The sequence below is a fragment of the Ictidomys tridecemlineatus genome, chromosome 12 (assembly GCF_052094955.1).
Source record: "Ictidomys tridecemlineatus isolate mIctTri1 chromosome 12, mIctTri1.hap1, whole genome shotgun sequence".
Lineage (NCBI taxonomy): Eukaryota > Metazoa > Chordata > Mammalia > Rodentia > Sciuridae > Ictidomys > Ictidomys tridecemlineatus.
Genome location: NC_135488.1, coordinates 102,337,019 through 102,362,847, shown reverse-complemented (window position 1 = coordinate 102,362,847; position 25,829 = coordinate 102,337,019). Strand labels below are relative to the sequence as shown.

The 25,829-nt window shown below is 40.2% G+C and overlaps 1 protein-coding gene across 4 annotated transcripts in view; it reads right to left on the bottom strand.

Annotated features, from left to right (window-relative positions):
• Positions 1-4,493: 4,493 nt before the first annotated feature.
• Positions 4,494-25,829, bottom strand: part of Dnajc27 (DnaJ heat shock protein family (Hsp40) member C27) — a 34,900-nt gene continuing 13,564 nt past the window's right edge. The window contains exons 3-7 of one of the 4 annotated variants that reach the window (XM_013357363.4): positions 24,671-24,740; positions 18,328-18,492; positions 17,482-17,604; positions 11,549-11,690; positions 4,494-8,193 (exon numbers count right to left, since the gene is read on the bottom strand). In XM_013357363.4, the coding sequence (XP_013212817.1) occupies positions 8,132-8,193; positions 11,549-11,690; positions 17,482-17,604; positions 18,328-18,492; positions 24,671-24,740 (562 nt within the window). In that variant the 3' untranslated portion in view covers positions 4,494-8,131. Of the gene's footprint in view, positions 8,194-11,548; positions 17,360-17,481; positions 17,605-18,327; positions 18,493-24,670; positions 24,741-25,829 lie in introns of those variants that run through there. The other 3 variants (XM_005322584.5, XM_078029567.1, XM_040271400.2) reach the window with 3 other exon arrangements.

Sequence of the window (25,829 nt, the reverse complement as noted above, 5' to 3'; positions counted from 1 at the left end):
TCCTGCACTTGCTCTCTGCTTCCTGGCTGCCATGGGCTAAGCAGCTCTCCTGGGCTGGGCTTCCGCCATGATGTTCTGCCTCATCTTGGGCCCAGAGCAGTGGAGCTGGCCAGCCACGGACCAAACCTCTGAATCTGTGAGCCTCAAATAAACCTTCTGTCCTCGAGATTGTTTATGTCTGGTATTTTGGTCACAGCAATGAAAAGCTGACTAACACAGTTGCCTCATGAATAAATTCTCTCTTGCACAATTCATCTTTGTAGTGATTGGCACACTGCGTGGTGGCCCAAGTGAACCTGCTTTGGTAACAGTTTTGTCCTTGGCCATCAATGAGGAGAATTGTACTCTGTGGTGGTCTTTTAAAAAACACGGGTCTCTTTATGCCCATTTAAGTCACCTGGTAGGAGGTATAATATTATTTATGTGTATGAAGCAGAATACAAGGCAATTCCCAGATTACCAGTGTTTTGTGTTATGAGTTTTCAAACTTATGATGGTGCAAAAGTGACATGCATTCAAGTGTTGAGCCATGCTTCAAGTGTTGGAGTTTGGACTTTGCCCAGCCTCTCAGCACGCACACTCTCTTCTCTGCTGATGCTGGGAGGAGGTGCCCGCACCACAAGGGGACCCCAGAGCCCCACAGTGGCTGTGCTGCAAGCCTGGTGCTCCATGGGCTAGGTGGGCCACTGCATTGAAGAGACTTTCCACTTCTGATGTGTTTCTGGGGACATAATCTCATAAATTGAGGGGCATCTGAATTTAGAAATTTGGATCCTTAAGCCGATTATTTAGACTGGGAGCCGGGTTCTTGGGTTTGAATTGCTTCCTAGATGACCTTTGGCAAATCACTTAACCATTCTGAACCTCTGTTGTTTCATCTGTAAATTGGAAATAACATATAATAGACATGGTCTTTTTTATATATTTATTTTTTAGGTTTAGGTGGACACAATATCTTTTATTTTTATGTGGTGCTGAGAATCGAACCCAGTGCCTCACGCATGCTAGGCGAGTGTACTGCCACTTGAGCCACATCCCCAGCCCAAGAGACATGTTCTTGAAAGTCATTTGGTCATTTTGTCACTGGGAATTTCTCTTGGCTGTCTTTCTGAGGTCACTTAATATCTAAATTTCTACTAACTTTTTTTTTTTTTGGAAGGAGGATTGAACCTGGGTATGCTTAACCACTGAGTCATGTAGCAGCACTTTTTATTTTTTATTTTGAGATAGGATCTCACTAAGTTTCTTAGGGCCTCCCTGAATTGCTGAGGCTGGCTTTGAAATAGAGATCCTCCTGCCTCAGCCTCCCCGGGTTCCTAGGATTATAGGTATGTGCCACTGTGCACACCAATAATTTCTACTAATATCTACCTATCCTTTCATGGACCCCAGCCTTCCACCCCATCCAATCACATCTCTTCCTCTTCCTCTAGGCAGCCTCCTGCTCCTAGAGAGCTTATTCATCTCTTAGAAAGAGCAGCTCAGCAACTTACCTGAAAACAGGACATCATCACACTCTTCGGGATGCGTCCTCCTCCCTCCAGCAGAAGCACCTAACCAACAGTTTCTGCTTTCCGGGGTGAGCCCTCTGCTCCACCAGCATCTGTGAGGGTCTAGTATGGGGTCTTCTGATGCAAACCCTACTATCTCCCACAGGAAGCAGACTGCCTACGAGGTTACAGGTAGAAGAGGTGAGGTTACAAATGGGAACTTGTGAATTTATGCTAACATGATGTTGCTCTGAACTGCTTTCTATTTAGGTCCCCATGTTGGAGTTCACTGGAAACACAGAGTCTGCCACCAGAACATTTGATAGCCACCGGCTTGGCTTTTCTCCTGGCTCCCTGCTGGTTAGAATGGAGAGCTTTTTTCCCTCTCTGGTTTTCCTCTTGAGCCACTGAGATGACTTCTTTCTTCTGTATTTATTCAATTAACTTTTCACTCTCTCAGGCTCTGAAACCAACAGACATCCTGACATCTGAGGACACAGGAATCTCTCACTTTCATTTCTCTCAATCATAGCAGATTTTTATTTTCTCTTCCCTAATACAAAGGCTTTCTTGGACTGCAGCTGCTGATTTTATAATTATCACTAACAACTAGTGATTTGGGGTGCAGGGAAGCATATTCTTAGGGAAATAGCATCCTTTAGAACAATCAACCAATCAGAATTTTGGGTATAAAAAATAATGCAATTTTATTGACTGCTCTGGAAGAATATATTGATATTTTCATTATAAACATACTTTTTGGGGGTGTACCAGGGATTGAACTCAGGGGCACTCAGCCACTGAGCCGCATCCCCAGCTCTATTTTGTATTTTATTTAGAGATAGGTTCTCACTGACTTGCTTAGTGCCTCACTGTTGCTGAGGGTGGCTTTGAACTTGTGATCCTCCTGCCTTAGCTTCCTGAGCTGCTGGGATTACAGGTGTGCACCACCACGCTCAGCCAAATATAAAAATTTTATATGAAGAAACTTCAGCTGGGTACATTAGCACAAACCTGTAATTTCAGCTACTTAAGAGGCTGAGGCAAAGGATTGAAAGTTTAAGGCCAGCTGGGAAATTTAGCAAAACCTGTCTCAAAATAAAAACAGGGCTTGGGTAGCCTAGCATGTGCAAGGCCCTGGGTTCAATCCCAATACTCCCCCTGACCTCCACACAAAGAAACTCTGCACTCATTTTCTTCAGATCAACATGGAAACTGAGTTTGCATGATAATGGCTGAGTTCTCAACTAAATTATATAGCATTTTCACAACCTACATGATTTAGATAGTAGCAATAAGAGTATTAATTGCAAAATTTGCATATCGATATTTTCAAACATGCAAACTTGCTTTTTCAGAAATAAATCTATAGGAAACGAATCTATAGAAAAAAAGGAACTCTTTTAAAGGCCTTACAATTTAAAAAAATGACACAATGTAATCTCCATAAGGTAGAGATTTCTGTTGGTTCTATATCCCTAGTACCTAGAACAAGGCTTGGCATATGGTAGGTGCTCAATAAATACATGTTGAATTAATAGACATATTTCTAATGATACTGGGATTGACCCCTGGGGTGCTTTACCACTGAGCCACATCCTCAATTCTTTTTATTTATTTATTTTGAGATAGCATCTCATTGAGGTGCTTATGGCTGTGCTTAGTTGCTGAGGCTGGCCTCAAACCTGTGATCTTCCTGCCTCAGCCTCCCAACTCACTGGAATTACTGGTATGTGCCATTGTGCCAGGTTTTAATGAATATTTTAGAAATACCATTTGATTAGAAATTTAAGAAACTATAGGTGATCTGGTAGGCCATAAATCAAGTGGAAACTAAAAAGCCAGATGCAATTTTGCATCTTAAACTGATGTGGAAAGAAGCCCAATAAGACAAATTTTTCTTTTCCATTTACAACTATTGGTTTAAAGCATAACCAATGAGTCCAGTTGAGAAACACCAGTAATGGATATGTTTTAATATATAAAGTGTTACAATGTAGTTATGTTATGCTAGTCTCTAGAACACAGCTTCCTTGTCTCTGCTCAGGATCCTTGGTGGTTATTATTTACTCTTTTATCCTGGGTGAGTGGTGGGCTTGATGAACAAACCAGTTCTGGGCCCTGAGGACTAGAAGGAAAAGGCTTCGTGGCAGCAGGCTCTGAGAGTCACTTCATTTTTCCAAAATGTCCCCATGTGGTTGGAAGCAGTGTTGCCAGCACCAGCGGCTCCTCCCCCCCCCCCCCCCAGAGGAAACTGTCTTCCCAGCTCCAGTGAGAAAGTTCCCAGAGAGGGACACGGATGAGCTGAGCTTGGGTCACCTTCCTGTCCCTTGGACTGATCTCTGTGGCCTGGGAGGAAGGATGGGTTATGTGAGAACTGTTGCCAGGACGGGGAGGGTGGAGCGGCTCCTCAAGACAGGGGCGGGCCATTCCCAGGAGAGAGAGGCCCTGGGCAGACCAACGCCTGTGACCTGTGACCAACCGTGAAAAGCAAAGCTCTTGTTTGCAGCCTTCAGATAGGTGGCTTCTTACAGTTTGGCCCTGTAAGAGTTTCAAATTCTAGGGTGACCAAAGTCCCTCAGCTTGAGGGTCCTGCAGGTCCAAGGATCAGTTAAACAAATAGTTAGCCAGCCAGCAGTCTGCACCCTGTTGTTGTTGCTGCTGGGGACTGAACCCAGGGTCTCCAGCATGCTGAGCACCCAGCCACATCCCCAGCCTCTAGTCAGCCCTATTTCAAATAAGTTAAAAACAGTTTCATCTGAATTACAAAGACAAAGATAGTATCAGTGTCTTTCTTTAAAGGATCAAAACATTTTTACCACAAATTCTTAAGATCTGCATAACCTAATGGACCAACAAATAAAATTTTCTCCATTTTGCCTATTGGAAAGTAAAGCAAGATGTCTTGTGAAGGTCACACTTGATGAGGAGCTGGATTAGCTTCCAGCCTAGTATGTTTTACACCAAAGTCCAGCGTCCCAACAAAAAACGCAGCCCACAGACTAGTGTTTGATATTTGACTTTACTTTATAAAAATACACAACTTAAATACATATGACACTCTGTATACAAGACATAAACAACCAGTAGATTTAACATTTTCAGCTACTGCAACAGAACAAAAATATGTAAATTACCTTATAAGAGTAAAGGGTTTATTGTTTATTGATAAACTCTGCATTCACAGTCAAGAGGAGGAGGGCCCGGAGCCATCCACACACGAAGCAAACCCACCCTGTCCAACGGTCCAACAAGCCATTCAGCGAGGCCTTCACTGCACAGCTTCATATTGCACTGCTCATTAGACACAGTCGAACCTCTCTGTGTCACAATTGAGAGCTTTTGTCTTCTCTAGAAATGTCTAATGGAGAGATCATGTCTAGACAGTATTAAGCATGACTTGGAATTGTGCTCAACAGGGGAAATCATGAACTGCTCCTCACTCTGCACAACTTGCAGTGGAAGTTGGTTAGCTATTTTGCAGCTAAATTCATTCCCAAAAGTTTTACAAAAATCTTGGCAGACTTAACGTGAGCTTGATGGGGTACAGTGGCGAGGGAAATGCCAAGCTTACTTGTAAGGGGCACTGTCACTATCCGAGGTGAGTGCTCACCACCCCCTTTCTAACTCAGCTGGAAATCCCTCCCTGCCCCTGGCCACTTCTGAACTGACTGATCCGGCCTGCAGGGGTTGCTTGCTGACTCTGGTGATTGTTCAGACTGCATTACCTATGGCTCATTTAACTAATAGTGAAATATGTACCAGTTTATCGGTATAAAGAAATGTTTACCTCTTGAGAATTTGATACATGAGAACATACTAGAGTATGTTTCCTGAGGTAAATGTAAGCCTCAAAGAGTAGTGTGCAATCTACAGAAGTATAGTGATTTACCTTGGGTAGCAACATAAAGCCCCCCAAGTCTGGGCTTTTAAATTAACAAGCTAATAAAACCAAGGATACATTTATATGAGAAATAAAGTTACAGTGCTGAAGTCAAAAAATATTGACAGCTGAGAACATCAATTCAAAAGGAGGCACAAAAGGCGAACTGAGAAACACAAGGGAGTGTATTTTAAAGTGCTTAGGAAGGGTGGAAGATTAATCTGAAATGCCTCCAGGGATTTCTAACAAGTTTAAAAAGTTTTACTTCTTGGTGACTCAGATGTGGAAGACATACATGGCTTTTCTTTAATAATAGCTGCTCAAACTCTTAATTCTTTTTTGAAAAACAAGATCCTTTATAAAAACTTTTTGGCCACTGAAATTATCTGGTAGCTGGGACTGTCACTGGTGTATTCTGAAATCCTAACTGGCTGAAGAAAATAATAGGTTGAGCTAGACAGCACACATCTGCACCAAGAATTTTAATGAATGCATAGAGGTCTGTGGAGTTTTGCATGAAGTTAGTTACCAAACAACTTTTCATTGCAAATCATGCTTTGTTATTTCTTCATGTCCTGCTGAAGGATATGGAAATCAGAAAAGTTCTCAGACCCTAAGGCTTAACTTTCTCATTTTATTCCTACTATATAAATAGTATGTGGCCATCCTGAATGTTAATAATGAAGATGTTGGAAACTGAGTCCCAGGACCTAAGAACCAAGCACAGGCTACGTTTCAATGAGTTACTCACTCTTAAGGATACGACTGGAAATACTAAAGAATTTTCTCTGCTATAATTACTCATCTACACAATGTAGTTGGATGAAGAGTCACCGGGATAAAAACTGGCACCAGCTGTTTTGCAGGGCCACATACTCAGTGAGCTGTCCTATTGACTTGGGCTGGTCCCCCATTCATATGACTCCCATATTCTGTTGAGAGAACAGATCCATGTTGGAATACTTGAGGCATGAAGAAGGCCTTAAGCAAAACTTAGGCCCAAGAAGAGCTTTGGGTTGGAGTTCTGCAGTCTCAGAAGCTGTTTTAATGGCCAGAGGAAAATCCCATAAGGGATCATTAAAAGAAAGCATTTTTGATTATCACCCAGATAAACACTCACTTTATAAAACAATGGTTTTCAATGACAAGCTCAATGTAGCCTGAGTACAGCTGTACAAGGTAAAGCTACTTTGGCAGAGGTCAAAGATCCAGGAGACTGCAGTCGCTGGGGAGAAGGCAGATGCTATCTGGCAATCAATATGGGAGAGCTGTTCAAAACTCACATTATAGTAATATTACTTCAAAGCTCCAATTAGTGCAGTGGTTACAGCTAAAAATGTGAGTCAGATAATGAGTGATGGTGGGATGAGTCAAGTGGAGAGACTGGCTCTCAAAGTGCGATAGCAAACGCCAGGCCTGATACTTGCTCTTCATTCCTCCCCGGAACACCCAGGACACTGTGGCAGGAGAATGCAATTCTCTATGTGAAATTAATTTTCATAATCCATAGTTTAAAAATATTACTATCCAGAAATTTGCAGCCCAAGCAGAAATCATAGATTTTGCCCTACACAGATATCTCCCAGTTGCTCTCATAGCATCAATTTCTTTAGGTCCAGATCAAGGCTTGGAAGGGGGGATGGAGGAGGCCAGGGTTTGAGGAGAGATACCTCATGGCAGATGTGGAGTATTTTTAGAAAAGGCAGAGAAGAGGAGAAGCAGAATAATTCTGGGGAGCAATTGAAGAAGAGGCCTAGAGGCCAAGCTCCTCAAAGAGCACCTGCCTTTCCCACCTGCCCGTGGGTAACTGTGAGGAATACGAAAGAGGCAAGTGTCACACCAGGACTCCCCTAGAACACAACAGGTCCCAGCTGGGCTGGCCTTGCCCTGTGGGCATGCGTGAGCACAGTCTCCAGGTGTGACCTGCAAGTACTTCTGTCCTGGAGCCCGACTCCTCTCTGCCAGGTGCATGGTGCTCGCTACTGCTGTCAGTAACACTTCTTTGTCAGGGAAGGCCTGAGATCCAGGAAGGGCAGGAATTGGCTGACATTGCTTGTCTCTTTTAGGACTGGCTCGTCTCTCCCCCTGGTGGCTGGATAAGGGAACAGGGAATGTCCTAGAGGGGCAGCTCAGAACCATCTGCCCCACTCACACTCGTGCAAAGGGCTGCCCAGAGTTCACTAAGGAGGGCTTGATGGTCCAGACACCCCTGAGGAACTCGTGTTAGAAGGAGCGACTTGCTTGAAAGGTCACAGTCAACTCTTAGGGGCATGGATGTTGTTTGCTTGTTTTTTCCCTCCTTTTTGCTTCCTTTTTTGATGATAAATTAAAAAAAAAAAAAAAAAAAAAGGAAGGAAGGAAGGAAAAAGCAAAGGGTCCCACTGTCTTCTTCCCTCCCCAGAAACCTAGTGGACTTTTCCAAGCAATCCAGGAGGGATGCTACGGCCCAGGGCCTTGGAAGCCCCTCAGGCCGCCTGGCAATCAGAAATGAAGCCCGTGAGCAGAGCCACCTGGTTCTCTCCACGTGCAGCATCTCGCTGTGAAGGGCCTAGAGACGCAGCAGGCACTGAGCTACTGATTTATAAATGACAGCCAGGAGAGAGCAGAGCAGTGAGATTCTGGGAAGGAAAGTCCCTGTTGGTTCCTTCCCTTTAGGGGTGTCGTCAGTCCAGTCTGTCTTTCCTGCTCTACTTGATGTTCTTCAGGAGGGCTGTCCGGGCATTCACCACAGCTTTGAAGGCGTCTTCACTGCCAGGCGCTACACACTTGTCGGGGTGCAGAAGCACAGCAAGCTTCCGGTAGGCTTTGTTGACCTCTTCCCTGTGGAAAGCAGCCGGTTAACACCAGGGTCAGCACCCCCCCCCCCCACTTCACTAACATCTCTGCAGTCATCTCCCAAGCGATTATTACCTTTTCTAAAGGCAGGACTAGAAAACTAAAAACACACAAGCAAATAAGTAACAGGTAACAGGTAACATACGAGTACAAAAAATATGGTGCAACATGAGTACACAAATTCAGGAGAGAGTAAAGGAATGATTGATGGAAACAGGTGGGACTGGGCACTGAGAAGGTCCCCTGAGAAGGCTGTGGAAGAAGGGGAGCTTGGAATTAGCCCAGGGTAGGGGGTTTGGAGCCCCTGGGAGGGACAGGCCAGGAACAGAGCACAGATGCTGCACGGGACAGATGACCAAGGAATGCAGTCAGCCAGGGATGAGGGGAGTCAGAGAAGGGCCTCAAAAGCACAATAAAACCCCTGGATTTGATCAACAATGACAACAGCAGGTGTTTGATGAGAAACTGGTGCTGGGAAAGCTGTTTCTCAAAGTTGAGAGACAGGCAGGAGGTCATTACAACCACCCAGGTTGAGAACAGGGTTTTAGGTTAAGATGAACGGGGACGTGAACGAGGACACACAAGAGACGCAGAAAGCAAGAGTGGGCGGAAGTGGACGCAGAGCTGAACATCCAGTGAGGAGATAGCAGGGGCTGAGAAGAGCGGGGACAGTCTGGGGAAGGCCTGGAGAGGACTGGCCCTTCCTGTCCTGCCCTTCTTTATTCCCAGGTGTCAGGCTCCTAGAGTCCTAAGTATCAGCCACTGCCCGGGTCTGGCTCTACCAGGTTTTATTTTCCACTTTCCTTTTGTCATTCAGGGTCCCAGTTACCCTGTGAGCATGGACATGGTGTGGGCCAGGCGCTCCAGCCGTCTTTATTTCACTCTCCAAATCAGGAGATGGCCCCCGACACCTTGGCAGCGATGGGCATTGTGGACGTCAGCCTAGAGAGGCTGAGGATGTAGGGTCTGCGTTAACAGTTCCCGTGTCCAGGGCAAGCAGGCTAGGGCTTTTTCTGCTTTAAAAGGAATTCTTCTGGATGTGCTGGTTTTAACCTCACATGCAGTGTTTCTACATACATAACTTTGACATGAGTTAACGAGAATGACATTCTCCTTCTTTCAGGAAATTTGAATGGACAGAATTTTTATATCTCCAAAGACCTTCTATCCTTGAGGCAGGTACAGACGCCCCTTCTCTTCTCCCCAAGTGTGTCCTGGGCAGGGCCCCACAAACCACTGCTTCCTGAAAGAGTGTGTCCACAGTGGGTTAGTGTCAGGCCAGGCCTTTGCACTGAGAGTGCCTTTTAAGATTTCTAGGTACAGGAGAGACTCTCAAGGGAGGTTTTTGAAGAAATAAGACTGATGCAGGTGTGTAACCTGAGTCAATTCTGTTGAAGTGAAGATTTTCTTAAAGTTCAAGAAATAAGTAAATAAGGGCTGGGGCTGTAGCTCAGTTGTAGAGTGTTCAACTGGCACGTGTGAGGCACTGGGCTCAAACCTCAGCACCACATAAAAACTAATAAATAAAATAAATGTACTGTGTCCATCTATAACTAAAAATATTTTTCAAAAAAATATTTAAAAAGAACAGTAAATATGGGCTGTGGTTGTGGCTCAGTGGTAGAGTGCTAGCCTAGCATATGTGAGGCATTGGGTTTGACTCTCAGCATTGCATATAAATGAATAAAAAATAAAGATCCATTGGCAACTAAAAAAATTTTTTTAAAAAGAGAACAGCAAATAAACACTGTTGGTACTGAACAAATATCAAAATTCTCTGTAATTTAAGAAAAAAGTGTTTAAAGATTTTCCACAAATGTGCTTCAATACCATATAATAGACCCAGTATAACAGAGGAAAAAGGAGTTTATGTTTATATTGGTTAAGGATATGGAAATCATGATGTCCTGGAAGCTCTGGTCGATTCCAATTAACCAAAGTGAATAAATAAGGAGCCAAAGTTTCTATTTTAGAATACTTTTCTAAGTTCATAATAAGTAGATAAAGAAATCGTTTCTCAATATTAGAGCTAACATCTCTTGGAGACGACATAGGAGTTTAGAATAAGACTATGGAGGTCTAAAAGGACTTGTGTGTGTGTGTGTGTGTGTGTGTGTGTGTGTGTGTGTGTGGTGCTGGGGATTGAATCCAGGGCCTTGTGAATGCAAGGCAAGCACTCTACCAAATGAGCTATGGCCCCAGTCCCCAAAAGGACATTTTAAAGAGACACCAATAAGCCAGGCACCATGGTTCATGTCTGCCTGGGCAAGTTAGAAAGACCTTATCTCAAAATAAAAAATTTTAAAAGACTGGTGATTTGGCTCAGGGGTAGAGCACTTGCCCATCATACACAAGATCCTGGGTTCCACACCAGTACTGAACCAAAAAAAAAAAAAAAAAAAAAAAAAGATACCATAAAGTTTGTGCTCTATTCATTCATAAGGTCATTTGGATTCCTTCACAAAAGTGTCTTCAGTACTCCTGGTGAGTTAAGAGTGACCAATAACAGCTTCTCTTTCCCTTCTCCTCTTTCCTTTTGAACTTTACAAAGAGATGCTTGACTGCTTTTGGTGCTGACAAGGCAATTTCAAGATACAGTGTTTCTTTTGTGGCATTCAAGGTAAAAATGTAAGAAGGGAGAATTATGGGAAAGAGAGCTAGGATGCAAATAAGACCCTCATAAGTTATGTGTAGTAACAATAGTATTATGTCATTAAGAATTATATTATCATACTGAGTAATAATTTATTTTTGCATAAGTAATGAAAAATAGCAATTATATTTATTTTCTCCCCAAATAATTCTTTTGGCTAAAATAGAATGGCTTAACATACATACACTCACAGATGAGGAACTAGCAAGGTTTTTGAGAAGAGCATGCAGACACACAGCGTTCCAGGGTCAAGAATCAATAATGCCACTATCTGTTGGGGGTCTTGACCATGGTTAATCTCATTCAACCCCAGTTTCCCCAGATGAAAATTTTGGACAAGTTGATTGCTAATATGCTTTCCTCCCCCTAAAATTCTATGATTTAAGAAATATCTTTTGTAAAAATTTTTTAGGATACATTATCTCAGACCAAAGCACAGCCTCTTTCATGAAGGGTTTACACAGACACATGATATAGCTCCCTTAGCAGGCAATTGTATCTTCTGATTTGATATTCTGATTTGTCTCTTTGATATTCAATTAATGAAGCAAAGTCACTGTATGATCTATTTGCACATATTTTCATGTTTCCAGCCAATTAAAATAAGATAGACTGTACTCATAATTTGGGCATCTGAGTCTCTCTCTCTGATAGCACTCAGCACTAGATATCCTAGATACCACTTACCTTGAGGCCCCAGGTTTGACTCCCAGCATGTCCCAACTATCTTTACTATTTCGAATTCTGCGAATGGTGTCTGCTTGTTCTTTGGTGAAACTAGTACTGCTATTTGTGGTAGGACGTTTTCCGCCATTTTCACATAAATCAACTATGGACACATAAAAGGTCTGTAAGAAGAAAACATGTGCCAGAGTAGAAGTGATTTGTGAAAATAGGAATTCCTTTCAAGCATCAACTTAACAACTTTTAACATATTCCAATAAGTCACGAATAAAGCAAATATGTTCTTTGGAACTTTTCCTCTTCTACTATTTAAATATATGTACTCTTATATCTTAATATAGAAAAAGTATAAGGAATAAAATTAAAATGTCTCATAATCCTACTCTCAGATAACCACACTTTAAGGTTAAAAAGTAATAGAAAGCCTGAAATCCCAGCAACTTGGGAGGCTGAGGCAGTAGGATGACAAGTTTGAGGGCAGCCTTCTCAGAATAAAAAATAATAAAGGGCTGGGGATGTAGCTCAGTGGTAGAGCACCTCTATTCAATTACCAGTACCAAAAATAAAATAAAATAACAAAAGTAATAGATGAACACTGTTAGAAATATTCAAATTGTATAGTGATATAACCATTGTTAACAAATTTTTCTGGAAGAAAACTGCCACATACTCACAAGTATACTGTCACACACTCACATCCATTCTCTATAAATCACTGCATCAAAGAGAACAAACACATTGCTTAGCAGCTGGCATTTTTTCACATAATAACACATCTTGGAATCTTTCTATAGCTACATTTAGAGACTTTTGATCTTTTTACATGACTGTTCAGTATTTTACTGTGTGGTTACACCATAATTTATTTAACCAACCTTCTTCTCATGGACACATCCAATGTTCCCAGTCCTTTGACTACAATAAAAAAATATTTTGGTGAATATTTTTGAGTGTCTAGATCTTTGAACACTTATAGAGATGCTGCTTTAGGGTAAATTCTTAAAAGCAGAACTGTTGAATAAGAGCACGTGTGCATCTTAATTTTTTGTTTTGACAACTGTTGTCCACAGAGGCTGTAGCCATTCACATTCCCATCACTGTGTATGAGTGCCCATTTCCCCAAACCCTCATTTACAGTGGGCATTATTGTAATTTTTGACAATCTGAGATGATGAGAGAGCTTTGGTTTACATCTCTTTCATTATAAGTAAAAGTGAGAATCTTTTCATATTCTGCAAACTTAATATTTCTTACCCACTTTTATGATTTTTATGTGAAAACTATTATTTGGGCCTGCTCATGTTTCACGCTCTGTGCACTGTTATTATTATTATTAATAACTTTACTAAAATATGTTAATTTAATATACTATAGCTGCTTTTAATTGCCTTATCTCCTTTCCCCTCAGTTTCTTATAAAATTTCTTTCTCTTGGGGCTGGAGTTGTGGCTCAGAGGTAGAGCGCTTGCCTAGCACGCATGAGGCAGTGAATTCGATCCTCAGCACCACATAAAAATAAAGATGTGTCCATTTATAACTAAAAAATAAATTTTAATAAAATAAAATTTCTTTCTCTTTTTTAAAAATATGTATCTATTTTAGTTGTAAATGGACCTTTATTTTATTCATATGTGGTGCTGAAACTCAAACCCAGGGCCTCACACATGCTGGGCAACTGCTCTACCACTGAGCCACAACCCCAGCCCTAGTTTGTATTTTACTTAGAGACAGGGTCTCACTGAGTTGTTTAGTACCTTGCTTTTGCTGAATCTGGCTTTGAACTCATGATCCTCCTGCCTCAATCTCCTGAGCCACTGAGATTACAGGCGTTCGCCACTGTCCTGGCTTTTAGTCAACTTTTATATTATTCTTTGTTAACAATGTCAATCAGACAGACAAAATTCCTTCCTGACACAAAGCATCTACGAAGAAGATAGGAAATAAAAGAAAATGTTAAACCAGGGCTGGCTCAGCAGTAGAGTGCTCACTAGCACGTGGGAGGCTCTGGGTTTGATCCTCAGCACCACATAAAAATAAATAAAATAAAGGTATTGTTTCCAACTACAATTAAAAAGTATTTTAAAAAAAAGAAAGAAAATATTAAACTGAACCAGCAGGAAAGCACTCTATGTGCATACTTACAAAACAGTGTTCTTATATTCTTATTAGCCCTTTTTATTTTTTGAAGCAGACTAATTTGTCCATTAGTTCTACCCAAGATTTATCTACATGGATAAAAGCCATCTAAAAGAGTTCACAGATATTTTCTAGTGGTATGCATCAGTAACATTTTCTTCTAGTCTATGAGTTGACCTGAAATATAAATACAGACTTCTGAGGGCACAAGTACTCATTCATAACACTTACAGAAGACAAGCTGTGGTGTGATAAATGGAATACTAGAAGTGAAGTCAAAGCCTGTTTAATTTCATGTGTAAATTCCAACCATGATAGAGTAATAGGTCTTGGACTAGTCCTCCTGCCAACTACCATCAAACTGGGCAAATATATGAGGCAACTATTTGTGGGCCACAGACAACATCAAGTTTAAGACTACGTCCTGGGAGGTAAGCCCCACGATCACTTGCTTCTCCACCTGCAGGCCATTTTCTGACTATGGTGCAGAGAGCCTGTCTGAGCAGACAGAGTGCCATTGAGAGAAGAAAGGAGACATCAGAGTTTAAGGGCGCTGAAGTGTCTAGAATCTGCAGAGCAGGACATTTGAGAGGAGGGAGACGTGCAGAACTGGGCCCCAAGTCCATGGGGGATCCCCATGTGTTTACAGCAGAGGGTTAGGCTATACGCACACAGGGTAAGATCATTTGAGTTACCAGAGAGCAGGTAATTTGGAGTTGAGAACAGAACCAATATGCCAGAGGTCCAGTGGTGCTAGGGGAAGATATGTCCAGCCAGCACTTGAGTTTGGCCTTACCAGGGTGAAGAGATTGCTGTGATACCTCATTAACACCCCTGGCATCTAGCTGAGGAGCCACAGAAGGGCTGTGCTTTAGGAGTTAGACTCAGAATAACCAGAAACAAGAAGATCTACAAAGGAGACAGAATTTGAAGAGAAGTCTTGTCAAATAAGAAGGACTTGGGAAATGCTTTGGGCTTCCTTTAGATCCTTGCTATTAAAGCAAAAAATGGAAACAAAAAAACTTACATAAGTTCATTGTGATTTTCCAGTAATTGAACTGTTTCCTGAAAAAAGAATTGACATCCTTGAGGAAGATTTTAAAAAATATCTATATATGTATAGGGTCTCTACAATGTATAGGTTTGGTATTTGTCAAAAAATTACTATTCATATAAAGAACCAAGAAAATGTGATCAATAGTCAGAAAAAAAGTAGTTAATAGAAACTGAACCTAAAATGGCTCAAATGTTGACCTTAACAAAAACTTTAAAACAGCTCTTACAAATATCTAAAAGAGGTAAAGGAAAATATATTCAAAAAATTAAAGGAAAATATACTCTTATAAGTGAGCAAATAAGGAATCTCAGCAGAGAATTGGGAACTGTACAGAAGAACTAAATGCAAATTCTAGGATCAAAACATACAGAGTTGAAAAATTCACTCAGTGTGTTTAACAGCTGATTGTCAATGAACTTTAAATCAACAAAGACTATATGCAATCTAAAAAATGGGGGAATATAGAGGAAAAGTAAATATAGCCCCAGGGACTGTGGGACAAAATCAAATGGCCTGATACACATGTAACCAGAGCATAAGAAGGAGAATGAAATGAAAAATATATTTGAGGAAGTAATGGTGAAAACAAAAATAAACAAAAAATTTCCCAAACCTGATGAAAAACACCTACTTACCCATCTCAGAAACTCAACCGCCTCAAATAAGATTAGTATGAAGAGAAATTCACTTCAGCACTTTATAGTCCAACTGCTGAAAATTGCAGAGGAACTCTTGAAAGCAGCCAGAGGGGAAGAGGCAGAACGTGTAGAGAGGAATAAGAGTAAGAATGAACGTTTACATCTCATGGGGACAACAGAGGCCAGAAGAGAATGAACCAACATCTTTAAAGTGCTGAAAAATTTTAATGTGTGGAAACGCTAATTACCATGATGTGACCACTACACGTTGTATATGTGTATCAAATTATCACACTATGCTCTATGGTAATGTACAACTAAATAATAATAATAAATAGAATAAAAAAGAAATGTAATCTATAAGTCATTACTTATATGCCTTAGACAAGTCACTTTACTATCCTACCCTTAGATTTTCTCATATACGAAATGAAAATAATATCTGTCATGCATTATTTTTATATGTCTCAAATGAGATGAAATATGTAAGTGTCTCTAGATTGTAAAATACCATTTAAGTTGTAAGTATCATTATTGCACACATAGGGACAGACTCACATAACTGTATGTACTGAAAAGAATAGAAAGCAAGGCAAACCAACATCAACCTGATCCTGAAATAGAAGCCACTGATGCCCAATTCAGCCTGTCAGCCAAAGATCAAACCTGTCTTCTAGGAGGAGAGGTGACATCTTGTGAGAAAGAAATTCAGCATAAAAGATTAAATATAATCCCACTCAATAATTAAGAAAAACTCTTTACAGTACTAACTACTCTATTTAAAATCCTAAAAATACCAGCTATAGTCATAAGAAGAAAAATACATTATTCATATCATCATGTAATTAAGAGTTGATTTATAACTTCTTGTTCTAAATAGCCTCCTTCCCTTGAAGTGATTCAAGATTAGTAGGTTTGAAGAAGTGACCATTTATTCAGGTTGCTATGTGAGCTCATCCTTCTACTGTCTGCTTGATTGGTGAAGCCTTATTTATTTATTTTTAATATTTTTTTTTCAGTTGTAATTGGACACAATACCTTTATTTTACTTATTTTTATGTGGTGTTGAGGATCGAGCCCAGTGCCTTGCCCGTGTTAGGCAAGCGCGGTACCGCTGAGCCACAACCCCAGCCCGTGAGGCCTTATTTTTAAGTGTGACTGGTTGCATTCTATAATGATAGTCTTCTTTATTTGCACCCCTATGGACTACAATATTGGATTATATTAGGTGTGGCAAGGCAGTTTTGCCACAGTAACACTTCCATTGATTCTGTATACAAATATAACAATTTTATTAAACTTGGGTAGTTTTAAAGAAAATTGTTTTCTTACTTAACCCATTATGTCCCATTGTCCTACACATAGGACAACTATAAAAACTTAAATTAAGCAATTGTATAGGTGTCCTAAATTTTTTTTATTGGTTTTTATGGGTGTCCTATATATAGGACAATGGGATATAATGGATTGAGTGGTACAATAACTTATTGATTACATTTAATGAACATCAGAATTACCTGGAGAGCTCTTTTAAAATATAGATTCTTGATTCCATCACAACAGCTTCCAGTAGGCATGAGCCCAGAAATCTATATTTTGGAGAATTTCCCCAGGTAGTTTTTTTAAATCGATTTTATTTTTTTAAATACACAACTATGGAATGTATTACAATTCTTATTCCACATATAGAACACAATTTTTCATATCTTAGTATATAAAGTATGTTCATGCCAATTCATGTCTTTATACATGTACATTTTTTGCATTTCAATTCTTATTATACATATATACCACAATTTTTCCTATCTCTGTTTATATATAAAGTAGGTTAACACCCAATTCGTGTCTTCATACATGAACTTTGGATAATGATGTCCATCACATTCCACCATCCTTGCTAATCCCCAGGTAGTTTTGATGCTCCCCCAAGTCTGAGCTATTACCGACTGCAGACAGATCACTCATGAGCTCCCATTCTCTCCACCTTTAGAGAAAGACCTTATTCTAATGAGAAATTCCTATTGTTTTCTGTATCTCCTAATTTCCACTAAAAGGCAGCATGGCTGGCCTTCATGCTAACCCTAAAATAACCAAGAGCTTGGTTACCTGGAACATCTCATTGATCCCTTCTCCAGTCTGTGCTGAGGTTTCAAAGTATAGGAACCCTTTGCTTTCTGCCCAGAGACGCCCTTCACTTTCATCTACGCAGCGGTGCTTGGTGCAGTCAATCTGAAATAGAAAAAGTTGGGGGCGGAGAGAAGATTCCAACATTGTCCACTAGAATACACTCAGTCAATCCTTTACTGAGGCAAAAAACTATTTTTAATGAGCCCCAGCACAAGTATATAAAATTATCAGGACAAAAAGAGCAAAACAAATAAAGAACAAACATCCTGCCTGTCGGCCAGTCTTCGGGCTCCCACTTCCCCCGTGGGAAGGCTGCTGCTGCCCACCTCTGTGGAAAACGCTTCAATTATCTGCCATTTCCCAGGGCCCAAGCTTGCTTTCCACAGCCACATGTCACTAGTGAATGTCCCTCCTCCCATCAGGAGAGAGTGTGATTATTATGGAGGTCCACCTCTCCCGCTGTCACCAACATCCTTCCCCAAGTAGGACACCAAGGGAAAAAAATGGATAAAATTCCTGATATCCCAGGTTTGGGGTTTTTGTTGTGATCTGTTTTTAGATGAGGACATGTGTTTTGAAAGGTTGCCTATTCCTATACTTGAGAATAAAGAAATTTCTTTCTCTTTTTTTAATGAACACGATACCTTTCTTTCTTTATTTTATGTGGTGCTAAGGATCGAACTCAGTGCCTCACACATGCAAAGCAAGTGCTCTACCAATGAGCCACAACCCCAGCCCAAGAAATTTCTTTTTGTTAGTTCCCCCAAACTCTCGGATCTGCACTCTTCCCTAGAAAGGTGAGCATACCAGTTCCAAAGCAGTTACCTTGTTGGCACACACTACAAATACAATATTGTCCATGTTCCCGTGAGGCCCGAGTTCCTGCTTCATCTCTGCCAGCCATGCATCCAGGGCATCAAAGGAGTCTTTCTGCCCCACGTCATAGACCAGCATCACACCCTGCGTGTCCTTGTAAAACTCATTGCGGACCTTGGGTGGAAGAACAGATGCACAGGATGTAGGTTTAGTGATTTTATAAGAATGTATTTCATAATCATTAACTAGGTAAAGTGTGTTCTTCTATGTAGTCATGGCATTTGCTGTCGTTCCTCAGGATTTACTTGTTCTTAGAGGACTTTTTATAAAATCAAAGTAACTTAACTTTTAAAAATCTATTACCATACAAGGACTTAGAGCAGAAGGAAGTGTCTTCCTGCCCACCCTTCCCACCTCCAGTTCCACTCCCCAGAAGTAATCACTTTTTAATTGTTAGTAGACCTTAAAAAGAACACCAATTATATGAAATTCTTGGGAGGATGAGTGAACAACTAAAAAGAACCTAAAGCATAAATGACACAAATATCAGCCACTGGTTCATCGTTTTATATATATCACATCCCAAAGATGGCTCTCCCCACTGCTAGGCACAGCTTCCCTGACTCTTGGGATCTATATACCAACTTTTGAATTTCAAGATCAGAGCCTCAGTGTAATAATAAGGGCAAAACCACAGGCTCTGGAGGCAGATAGATCGGGTTCACACTTACTTACTAGTTGTGTGATCTTGGGCAAGTCACCTAACCTCTCTGCCTCTTAGTTTCCTCATCTGTAAAATGGGGATAATACTCTTACTTCACAGGGTTATTATGAGGATTAAATGAGATAATGAAGGCAGAGTACTTAACAGGGGTGCCTGGAAAACAATGGGTATCTTCACCTTCTTCCTTTCTTCCCTGTATTCATTATTGAATTTTTAAAAATATTTTTTAGTTGTCAATGGACTTTTATTTTATTTATTTATATGCAGTGCTAAGAATTGAACCCAGGACCTCACACATGCTAGGCAAGTGCTTTACCACTGAGCCCCATCCCTAGCTCATCATTATTGGATTTTTCTATGGTGTTTCATTAGAAATGGCAACTTGCTTCTGTGGCATAGCTACAACTCTAGGAAGAAGGGGCATGAAATACAGGGCACACTAACAAAGCAGAAGCAATAAGAGGCTAGGTGAGCAAGGAGGAGGTTCAGGCTAAAATTCCAAGAAGACCCTTGTAAGAGGCCATAGTTAAACATTCTTTTCACAAAATCCCAATATGTACCCAGACCCACACTGGATGTGTAGTAAGAAATAAGGTATCTTACACACATCAGGTACGACTGTCGAAGACAGATACCTGGATCAGGAATATAAGGTCTATAAATCTACAGAACCTAAGAAGCTATCCTCTGAAGTGAAGACCAGTGTTTATTCTGCTGTCACTTCCTTTCCATTCAAAACAAAAAGAATTTGAAATGACAAGCAATGAGCAACCGTCTTCTCCCCTCAGCAGGGTGGTCCTGAGCCCTTCTGCAGCACCCGATGATGACTCTTCCTTCTTTCCAGAAGCTCTTGCTGCCTTGGCCTTCATGTACTACGTTCTCCAGGTTCTTAAACTCTTTCACCAATTCATCTTCTCCCCATTGGCCCACTTCAGCTCATCACCAAGCCCTTCCAAATCCCATCCTGGGCCCTCTTCCTTTCTTTCTCAATCCTTCCTTCTAAGCAATATCAAATGCTTGTATAGGTTCAACCGTGAGAATCTGTAAGATGAGCCTTTTCAAATTGGCTTTCAGACCTGCATTTCTAATTAGTACAAGACTCTCTAGTTGAACGTCCTGTTGGAATCTCCAATTCAATATGTATAACAGGGACAACTTATTTCTTCATCTCATTCCTTCTTAAGCTTTTCCTTTCAGTCATTTGAGTTGAAAGTTTGGTGTCAACCGTTGGTGCTTTCTTTTCTCTTTGTTCAGCAGATTTGGACAATGCAGTAGAAGCCACCTGTGCCATGTTTATTCTCCTGTCACTTCCTTTCCATTCTTGCTTCCAACATTCTCTCTTGATGGCACTACTCTAAGAGTCTTCTAAGTCATTTTCCTAGCAATATAGTATATTGCATGTATATCTTTATAAGCCCAGGCTCAAAATTTATTTCGTATTTCCCCATTGCTACCAATTCTCTGGAGTTCAAATTCATTTAAATGAAGTTAAAAATTTCTGGTCAATTCTCCCCCAACCTTCTCAGTCTTATCCTCTTACCTTCCCTTGACAGTCACACTAGATGATCTAATTCTACCCTAGGCCTTGTGAACTCTATCAGGAACCAGATACCTCTGTGTCTTTAATCTTTCAAAGTCTCGCTATAATGCCGTATCTTGCACACCAGCCACCCCCCTGCCCTCCTGAACAGAGGTACTCTCTATGTCCCCTGGAATACCACAGCCATTTGTACTTCTAACAGTGAATCATTCACTTCCTGCCATTTTCACAGATGGTAGTTCATCTAGCTGTCTTCCCCACTACACTGCAGCAACTGGAAGGCTTGTATCTTGATGTGTCCATCCTTGGGTCACCCACAGGGCCTAGTAGATATGAGTTTGAAACACTGTTTTAATTGAATGGCTGGATGTGCCTCAGTAGAGAACAAAGATAGAAGCCAAGGGAAACAGAAAGAATTTCAAATGCAGGTCATGCTCTCCAGAGAAAGGTATGTGTGTAAAAATAGACTGAAACAAGTACAATGGATTTCTGTTTCAAGAGACTCAAGTTCAAGTTCAAGTCTGAGCTCAGCAGCAAGCCACCTACTAGTCTTGAGTAAGTTTTATTATCTTCAGCCTTAGTTTCTTCATCTGTCAAATGAAAAGATCAAAGCAGATGTTTCAATGGTCCCATACAGTTCTGTTATTCTGGCCCCCCAAAATCGCTTTCTACTCTTATACCTGGCAGACTCACTATATCCAAAGTTTAAATAGGATGCTAAGGGAATAGGAATTTGTTCTTAAAAGCAGAGATAGCAAACTGGCTGATAGGCTAGAGAAAGTTGTTAGTCTAGTATCCCTGAGGCCTCAGAATGTTCCTGTGATACCCTTTAACCAGACCTCAGTTGTGGGCCCAGTGGAAGCAATGCTGGTTGTAAGAGGCAGGCCCCGCCATTCCCTCATGGTCTCCCTCTGATTCTTCTCTCTGAGATTGCTACCTCACACATTGAGATGGTCCTGTCTCAGCAGGCACTTTGGGAAACCAATCAAGAGGACTGATGCCTTCCATGTAGGACAGGCACCAAGGATTTGAGGAAGCCAGGAACCACGGGCATGGCTGTGGGTACTTCACTAGGTGTGTGCTGAGCATGGGTATATTCTGGTCAGCTTGGAACTTAGAAAGAAAATGACTGCTTGTCTAAAAGGAACATCTGAGCAACAGCAACTATTGGACAAAAAATGAGAGATCATGGCTATTTTGGCAAAAAGGTATTTCAGAACTGGTTATACAAGGGAGTTTCTATTCTATTCTATTTTATAAACTGCTGGAAAAAATATTACAATTTCAGGTTATATTAATAAGAGTCTGGTGTCTAATAATGGAAAGTAACAGAAATAGAGTGTTTCACTAGTTAGAAAATATCTGGATTGTTGTCTTAGTTCTAAGTTCCACATCAGCTAACAAGTGATCATCTGCAAGGGATGCTCACCAGGAAGACTCAGATCTAGCTGTGGCAGGAATACAAATATTTTACCTGAAGAGGAACAGACTCACAAATATTAGAAAGGCTCTGTTGTAGAAGTACAAATTTGGTCTACATTTCTTCAAAGAAAGGTCAGGATCATGGTGAAAGTCAAAGGAGAAATTGCCAATCTAGTTTTTTTTTTACTCTGGGTAAAAAAAGCAATAAGACTCTGACATTAGAGATATTCATTCTCCAAACCCTCTGCACCAGTCAAAACTGGGCTGGGTATTATACTGTCCCCAGAATGTCCTCCTACATAACTTAAGTATCCACCAGCTCTTGGTTTAAATGTTGTGTCCTTTAGCAGGACTTCCTGACCATCAAGATAGATTGAGTCTGGATTTTAAGTGCTCCCGAGCACTCTGTCATTTGTTTAACAAGTTTTCTCTAACATATTTACATTCCATGAGGACAAGGGACACTGTGTCTCTAGTATCCAGCATGGAAACTGGCATACAGGTATCTGTGATTGAATGGTGGCCATTGATCAGGAATACCAGAAACAAAACAAAACAAACAAAACAAAACAAAACAAAATCCTATAATGGGCAGAAGTACAAACCACAGTACTCCTTAGGCATCTTCTAACTCTCCATTGACATGACTTTGGTGTAATCTAAGATTGCCATTAGCATTTTTGGTAGTTAGAATCTCTGACAAACTTATAGTCAATGAGCGCTCTGGGCCTTTTGCACTGATAGTATTCTATACTTGTGTAATGGACATAACCCTCTTCACACTTAAAAGCTTCACACTTAAAAGGAAGTCATTTTACCTAAACATTTGGCAATATTCAAAAGTTGGAAGATTATGTAGCCATTAAATATCCTGTTTCCTCTGGCAAGATGAAGTAGACATATATTTCTCTATTTGCTGCTAAGTATAGGCAAAAGTATTGACATTATATATAAAGCAAATATTTAAAAACCTCTGAAAGATGGAGAAAAGGCAGCAGACAAGCTAGGAGCCCTGGGACCTGAAGAATGATATGATGGTGAGTTTTCTGGGTTTTCTTTTGCCTCACATACCTAAGCCTTGGAACAGAAGTACAACTTGAAAATGCCAAGAGGTGCAGATAAACAAAAAGCCCAGTCAAAAACCTGATCTCTCTGACCAAAGGACCAGGAAAAGGGCAGTTTGGCAAGATAAAAAGACTTTACTAATCTACTCCAGCCAAATGCCTTAGAAGAAAACTGTCTCCCACCCACCACCCCAGGAAAGACTGAGCAGAAATTTTAGAACTGAAAAATAATGTAAATACAAAGCTTAGAGATTGGGCTCAATAGCTGATAGGAGGGGACAAGGAACAATTAGTGAAGTAGGAGGTGGAATAATAAAAATGACCAAATTTGAACATCAGAGAGAAAAAATGAACAGCACCTCCGGGATGTTGGACTAAAACAAAAGATCACAGTCCAGGGAGGAGGGGAGAAACAGGGGGCTGAAAACGACTCAAAGAAATCATGGCCAGGTGGGTGTGGTAGCTGTGATCCCAGCTTGCAGGAGGCTGAGGCAGGAAGGTTTCATGCTCAAAACCCGGGCACCAGAGCAAGACCCCATCTCAAAAAAAATTTTTTTTTCACACTGGGGATTGAACCTAGAGGTGTTCTACCACTGGGCCACACCCCCAGCCCTTTTTATTTTTTGTTTTGAGAAAAGGTCTCACTATATTTGTCAAGACTAGCTTTGAATTTGTGATCCTCTTGCTTCAACCTCTAGTACTTGGGATCACAGGTATGCCAGTGCTACCATGCCTGCCTCAAAAACAATTTTTTAAACAGAAAGAAAAAGTGGCTGAGAATATTCAAATGTGGCAAAAGACAAACCTACAGACTTAAGAAGATTTGAAAACTCCAAATAGAATAAACTCAAAGAAATCCAGTGAATTAGATGAAAATAAAAATACAATCTCTAAACATTTGTGGACACAGTTAAGGCGGTACTGAGAGGGAAACCTGTAGCACCAAATGTACCTAAAGAAAAGAAGAAAGTCTCAAATCAATACTCTAGTTTTCTACCTTAAGAACCCAGAACAAAAAGAGCAAAATAAAACCAAAGCAAGCAGAAGAAAAGAATCAGGAGAAGAGCAGAAGTGAAATGGCCAAACCGGAAAAGAGCAAAGAGCCTCCTTAGGAACAATGAAAACGCCCACCCAAAGGGAAGGGCCAGGCAACTCAGTGTGAGGCCACTCGGGACTGAAAAACAGATGAAAGTAAACCAAGTTGGGTTCTTCTGGAGAAAAAAATGCAATGACTAGGAGAGATCAAAAGACCATGCTAGAGCACACTGTGAAAGAGGTGACATCATAGTTCTTAAGTCCAAGTGTGAATGTCATTAATACTCACACATTCTGGATTGAGATATGAAAAGCAAAAGCCCTTTGAGGTTGAAATGTCTTAGTTATTTAAATGTCTGAAACATTAGCAATAAAATTTCCTCTCCCTACTTAAGAGCATAGCATAAAAAATCAACAGGTGTTTATTAAGTTAAGGATAAGGCCAGAAATATGAGCAAAATTTACCCAATATTATTCATAATTCAAATATTGGTTGTTTTAAATAATTCCGGGTCGTTCCCTAAACCCACTGACAATACTGGATAAAGTTTTTTCAAACTTTCTTACCTCGTAGAAGAAGGGATGTCCAGCCATATCAAAGATGTTGACTTTGATCTCTCTGTCTCTGACTTGTACTCTAAAACAATCAAATGAAACAATTCCAAAGATCATGATTCTGCATTCACATTAGTATCATTTATGTCATTTATGAATTTTAAAAGGATATCTGTGTGAAATTTGAAAGAGGCTTTCTTTGTTCCCTTCCTAATTCCAGATCATTTGTATAACAGGAGCCAGGAATCTGGCATATGACCCTACCTGGAGCAAATACCCTCACCTTCACCTTCGTCTCAAGCCACAGGCCTGAACCAACAAATATTGGCTACTGCCCCTGCAAGAGTTCTGTTTCTATTCTTCACACTTGAATAAATCCTACTCCCTTCAATCTTAAAAAAATAAAATAAAATTAATTTAGGATAAGTACAACTAAGATGAAGGAAAACAAGGAGTTTTAGTTCACTTAGTAAGAAACACCTTAATTATTACTGGTTATACTTGGTTAACATGCAGCAGAGTTGTAAACATTAATGATGTATGTTTTGTGTGATCTTCATTTGAGCAACAGCAATAGTTAATTTTTTTTCAGAAACAAATTTGAAAACAAAAATAAAGTGAGAAACAATAATCATTCATAATAAAATTAATTAGTTAATATCATAGTATATTCTAGTTTTTTTTAAAGAAAAAACACTATTGGAAAAATCATGAATGAATATTATAAATAATTCAAACATTAAGGAAAAATAGAAAGATGAACATTAAAAGTCATCCCAAGCCCTATCACCCAGAATAACCTTCATTAACATAGATACACAACCCAGACTTCTATGCATAAATAAGATTGATAAACATAAATACCCTTATAAAAATGAAATTATGCTATTATAAAAATATATAAAATTTACTTTTTAACTGAATTTAACATAAACAAAAGAAACTTTAATGAACTGAAAGGAATTACTGAACTTTAAATATTAATGTTTCAACACAAAATTTCCTAAAATATCCTTCTAAGTTAAAAATAGAAATTAACAACAATAAATAAACAGATTGAAGTCATTACTACTCTACTCCAGCCAAGTGTCTTAGAAAAAACTGTCTCCCCCCAGTCCCATAAAGTAACCTGTTTCAGAGTTAGAATTTTGACAGGGCTGCTAGGGAACAC